Source organism: Limulus polyphemus, unplaced genomic scaffold (assembly GCF_000517525.1).
Source record: "Limulus polyphemus unplaced genomic scaffold, Limulus_polyphemus-2.1.2 Scaffold159, whole genome shotgun sequence".
Classification (NCBI taxonomy): domain Eukaryota; kingdom Metazoa; phylum Arthropoda; class Merostomata; order Xiphosura; family Limulidae; genus Limulus; species Limulus polyphemus.
In genome coordinates, this window is record NW_013665769.1 from 211,865 (window position 1) to 217,560 (window position 5,696).

At 32.6% G+C, this 5,696-nt stretch overlaps 1 protein-coding gene across 3 annotated transcripts in view; it reads left to right on the top strand.

Moving 5' to 3' along the window:
• LOC106476859 (paired box protein Pax-6) overlaps nt 1-5,473 on the top strand; it is a 51,144-nt gene extending 45,671 nt beyond the window's left edge. For all 3 annotated transcript variants that reach the window (XM_013937480.2, XM_022381390.1, XM_013937487.2), the window contains 5 exons: nt 1,452-1,595; nt 1,762-1,844; nt 3,173-3,366; nt 4,351-4,535; nt 4,922-5,473. In XM_013937480.2, coding sequence (XP_013792934.1) covers nt 1,452-1,595; nt 1,762-1,844; nt 3,173-3,366; nt 4,351-4,535; nt 4,922-5,016 — 701 coding nt within the window. In that variant the 3' untranslated portion in view covers nt 5,017-5,473. The remainder of the gene's footprint in view (nt 1-1,451; nt 1,596-1,761; nt 1,845-3,172; nt 3,367-4,350; nt 4,536-4,921) is intronic.
• The last annotated feature ends 223 nt before the right edge of the window (nt 5,474-5,696 follow it).

Here is a 5,696-nt window from a genome sequence, read left to right on the forward strand (position 1 = left end):
TAAACTGTACAATTTCTCTGTGCACGTATTCGGCAATAACTACAACCAATAAACACATTACTAACAGATTTAACAATATATGTAAAATACTTTCAAAAGTGTTTTATTAGAAAGCACTTTCAAGAGATCAAGTTGTTAATTGAAAACAAAAAGAAATTATAGTACATTCCACGTAACCGAGTCCCTGAAATGATTCTGATTTATTGTTTAAATATCTATTTATATCAGTTGATATTTGAAAGAGAGAAACAAAACTGTAGTGTAAGAAGTGTTAAATAAAGATACAGCCCTTAAGGAACTTTATTCTTAGTGGTGTGCCACCCTTTGAAACTGTCATATCTGGACTTGTTGATAGGACTTAGCAATCCAGTCTTATACTCGAGCAATTTTACTGTTCTATTTATACACGTATTAAGACCTCCTACAGTCTTTTTTTTTTCTGCTTGATAGCCTCTGGTCGCTTATTATTCGGAAGGATATTCCTCAAAAGGGCGGCACCTTTAGAGACGCACAAGGGGTAATTTTCTTGCAGTGATTAGGACTAAGCACCAGGGACTACAGATTCTTAATAGAATACCTCCTTCTCCTTGTTTACAGCAATTATAGGAGGCACGATACGAACTTCAACACCAGACCTGTCTGTTTGAGGGGTCATGTAGTAGTCGAGGATATTGAAGAGCCAGTCATAATTGTCGGATATCTCGCACGTACAAATGACATGAGCACTCCATTTGGTTATAATTAAGAAAGCTTGTCTGATTTTGGCTTAAGGCTACAGCTTTTCCCCACTACCAGTCCTGGCCTCTTTGAGGATTTACTAACTGGAAAGCACATCAGTGCTATCTGCGTTTGGTATTTGTCGGTTGTCGCGCGTGGCCTTCAGACCTTCTGTACAGTAACAATAAACAACCATAACTTTCTAGTTCGCAGCCAATTTCAACAGCTATTCAACACTACCATCTTTTTGTCTTTGAGTCAAAGACAAGCCGTGTTCGTTTTTATAATCATAATTTGGCCAGATAGAACTAAAAAAATGAAGGAATAAGGTGTTTTTTTTTCTGTTTTTGTCAACAATTAATTGATATGGAACGCTTCCCGAAAGATAAAGCTTTCGTATATACAAAAGGCTCTTTAGATTTACCAAATACGAATACACACATTACTTGTCAAAGCGAAACAAAAATTTGATATATTAAGAAAATTATGGAATATATTATATATATGCCTTTTCTTAGTTTTCTCAAATACAAAATAAGATCGAAGGTAGTTTCGACTGTTGCTGCTTTAACCAACTGTAATTTATTCAGTTCTAATCGATTCTCAACGTTCAGGATTTCATTGTAATATTTCTTTATAAAGAGATAATTTCTTGATTAAGGAAACATTTTTTATAAATATCAGTTCTACTGTCTCAGTAGCCTAACACTAATTCCTTTTTTACCTTGAAATAGATTCCATAGATGCAACTTCTGACGGAAACTCAGAAAACAATTCCTCTGCAGATGAGGACTCACAGCTGCGCATGCGTTTAAAAAGAAAACTCCAAAGAAATCGGACATCTTTTACAAACGAGCAAATAGAAGCTTTAGAAAAAGGTAAATATTCAGACAAGCTGTTTCAACTGTGAAAAAATAAAAAAGTTTTAAATGCAGGGAATTTCTATTGGTCTAAAAGAAAAAGAGCTAAAAATATTGTTCTTCATTCAATTCGAGCTATTGAAAATAGTATTTTTCTAATGTGCATAATTTCATCTAATTCTAGAATTCGAAAGAACACATTATCCAGATGTTTTTGCAAGAGAAAGATTAGCTGAAAAGATTACTCTTCCTGAAGCTCGTATTCAGGTATGTCTAAAACAACAACAAAAAAAAAACGTTATTCACAAAACTCTCACTGTGCTGATGATGGTGTTACCGGAACTAGTAAGTGTAAATAATTAATAAAGCTATATGTTTCATTGTGTCAAGAAAAACGTCGATTGTTTTCCTTCTATTTATCGACATATTGTGTATTTATATGAATCAACTGGTATGAAATGTACAATTAAAAAAACTGTTTTAACTTTAATCATCTGTTTGATTATTAAAAACTTTTGATGAAAATTAATTTAAGCATATAGATCAGAGTTAAAACAAATAACCAGAACATTAATGAAGCCAAATCCTGTTTAACAAATTTATCGGAAGTGCCTAATATCGTAAATCAATACGAACTAAAATCAAAATATATATAATGATTAGATAACACAGAAATATCATTTGGATACCCACGCTGTCATCGATATTTTTGGCCGTAATCCCAATAATATTTCACGATATTTGTCCAGCGCTGGAAAGTTAGGTTAGTCCTAAGTCTATATACTAAATTAACAATGCAAAACATTTCTCCTAAAGAAAAAGTTAAATGAAAAATAAATTTAAGATTATACAAAAATGATGGGTCGTATATTAAACACTTGAACAAATGCTGTCAATGAAACTGACTTTAAAGAAAGAATGGAATTTAAGTATACTTACAAGACACATAAAAACTAGCTTAGGAAGTTTAGTTTAGTTCTATACCAACATACTGAGTCAACAATGTTAAATTATAGTTTATAGACCAGATTCAGGTGAAAAATACAGTAAACAAATGAAGTCGAATAAGAAAAATTCATTGTTTCTTAAAATATGTTATCAGAAAGAGAGGAGATCAGATAACTTCTGAGACCTCACTTTTGACAGGATTATATATATCATTTCCTTGTTAATTACTCAGATAGTCAAGAAATTAACTCAGCACAAATGTTTCACATTTGCCTCATTTATTTAGATGTAGATTTTGAGTAGTGTGATATATTTGTTCTTCTGAATGACACCTCATGCACACAATGAGATAAGTGAACAAGAATTAAGAATCCTTTATGGTTCAGATATATCTGAAATGCTATTTATTACCCACCTCTGATTTTGAGCCACAATAGACAAATTAAAAGGAATCATCTGCAGTAACATCTTTCTATTACTGAACATTTTCCTAACTTCCGTAGTACTTATTAATAAATGTTCATGAAGTCCCTGGTAAACGTCCCATATGAATCTATATATCTACATTGTAACTTCTGAAAGTGAAAATTGAAGATTTGGACTAATTACATTTATTCTCAACATTCGAATTAAACACGTCTATTTAGGTATGGTTTTCCAACCGTCGAGCAAAATGGCGGCGAGAAGAGAAGCTTCGTAACCAAAGACGAGTGGTTGAACAACCAACTGGCACAACTGTACTAGCACCACCTAACGGACGACTTCCAATTAATGGAACCTTTTATAACTCTATGTATCCATCATTAGGACAACCGATGGGTGGAATGGGCGATTCTTACAGGTTAGTTGCATTAAATCGACGTTTAAAGTTCTTTCATGACAATTCAACAACAAGCATGTTGGATGAGAGCATTTATTATTGTGTGTGTGTGTTTTTCTTATAGCAAAGTCACGTCGGGCTATGTGCTGTGTCCACCGAGGGGAATCGAACCCCTGATGTTAGCGTTGTAGATCAGTAGACTTACTACTGTTCCATCGGGGAACATTTATTATTGTAAAATTGGTGTTAAACGTAGAGGTATTTCAGATGGAATTAGGTTTTTAGTGGTCTAAATACAGGGGGGCATTAGCCAAAGGGAGAAGTGCATTTGTTTTTCAGACTTAAAACTTTGTAGTAAATTGTACAAAGAGCTAATTGTTGAGAGCTCTTTTATATTTCTTTATATTAATTATGTAATGCATTTTAACTATTGATGTTATCAGATATTATTTCAATGGTCTTTAAAAAATGTCTTGGTATTAAAATAAGTCACGACATTTTAGTCTCACAGTTACGTTAGACATGATTAATATATTTGATTGATGTATTAAATTGTAGAATAATAGTAATAATTTGTTGCAATTTTAAACATTTCTAAGTCATTTAGCTCATCATTCTAGGGAAATATTATTTGGTATTATTGATAACTAGGTTATGGGAACTAGTATACCATTTTTGTGTTTTAATGAATTTAATATGAATTCGACAATGAATTTGTGTTTATATGTGTGTTGTGGTTTAATAGCAATATTTCTGTTGCAATTACTTCACAGGTTTCTATCTTATTGATAGATCGATTATAAAACCTAGAAATAATAGTTTAATTTTGATAACTTAAAACTCCCTATATAGGTCTTAAGTATATAAGAAACAGGTTGTTCCGCTGTCTGTTTCGTTCAATTGATCACGTCATACAAGTTTACAAGTAATAGGTCACAAACAACCTCCTATTTTAGACTTTTACCACCAGTTAACAGACTACGTTTCAATCTGATATACTTACAGTATGCCACCATCATCCAGCATGACGTCAAATCATTGTCTGCAGCAACGCGATCCTACCTCTTATACCTACATGTTTCACGATCCACTTAGTCTGGGATCTTATTCACGATCATCTTGTACACCCAGTCAGTCAATTAATGGACACCCGTCTTACTCTGTTAATGGAGGAAATGCGCATGGTGCAGGTGAGTAGAAAATACTGTAATACAGAGATGTAAACATCAAAAAATGTTTGGGTTATACAAGAATAAACACAACGTTAGATACCAGAGGAAGTACGCATTGTACAGGTGGTTAGAAAATAATGTAATACAGACGCTCACATAATTTGAATTTTTCATACTTATGAAAATATAGTGTAAACTTGGGTTAGTATGGTTAATACTAACTAAATAAATATAAGTACCAAAAATTAGATCATATGAAAATAAGAGATAATCACACTGCTGAGTGCCTAGAGAATAGTGTTTAGACAAGAGTACCAATATATATATAGCTTTATTAGAGTAGTATTGATATATTTTACATATATATGTAGTAGTTTTTAACACGCACTTCCTTATTATTCCAGGTGTCATTTCTCCAGGTGTGACCGTTCCTCTGCAGGTACCAAGCCAAGGCCCTGATCTTTCAATGGCTACCAATTACTGGCATCGTATTCAGTGACCTCAAACTTGTAGAAACGGCTACTATTCGTTAATTGTACCTTTTAATGCTATAATAAAGCTTTGATTAAGTCTGACTACAGAAAAGAACGTTTTTGAACAGTGGAATAAGGCCTTGAATAAATATGGTTACTGAGCATTCTTTAGCAGTGAAAAACCTTGATTAAGTCTCATTAGTGAGAACGCATTCTTTAACAATGGAAAACGACTTTGATTAAATCTGGTAACTGAGAAAGTATTCTTGCACAGTGAAAAAAAAAACCTTGATTAAATCTGGTTACTGAAAAAGCATTCTTTAACACTGGAATAATAAAGCCTTGATTAAGTCTGGTTATCGACAAAGCAATATTTAACAGTGAAATAGAAGCTTACCAAAAAAAGCGTTTTCAGAATTAAAGCCTGCAAAGTAAATCGGTTCTATACAGAATATAAATAATTACTTCGTTGTGTTCACAGAATTGTACCAAATAGCATATGACATTTCTGAAATCGTTTAGGTTTTGACAATGAAGGAAATTTTTGATAAAGTCTCGTTAGTGGATATTTGAAGATTGAAAATGCACCCTTCTCACATATTACAGACTTATGAAAATGTATTTTTCATTGTTTTAATCTTATGATTCTGAATATTTAGCCTTATCTTTCTGCAGATATATATCTCAACAGATAGAATATAGCAAC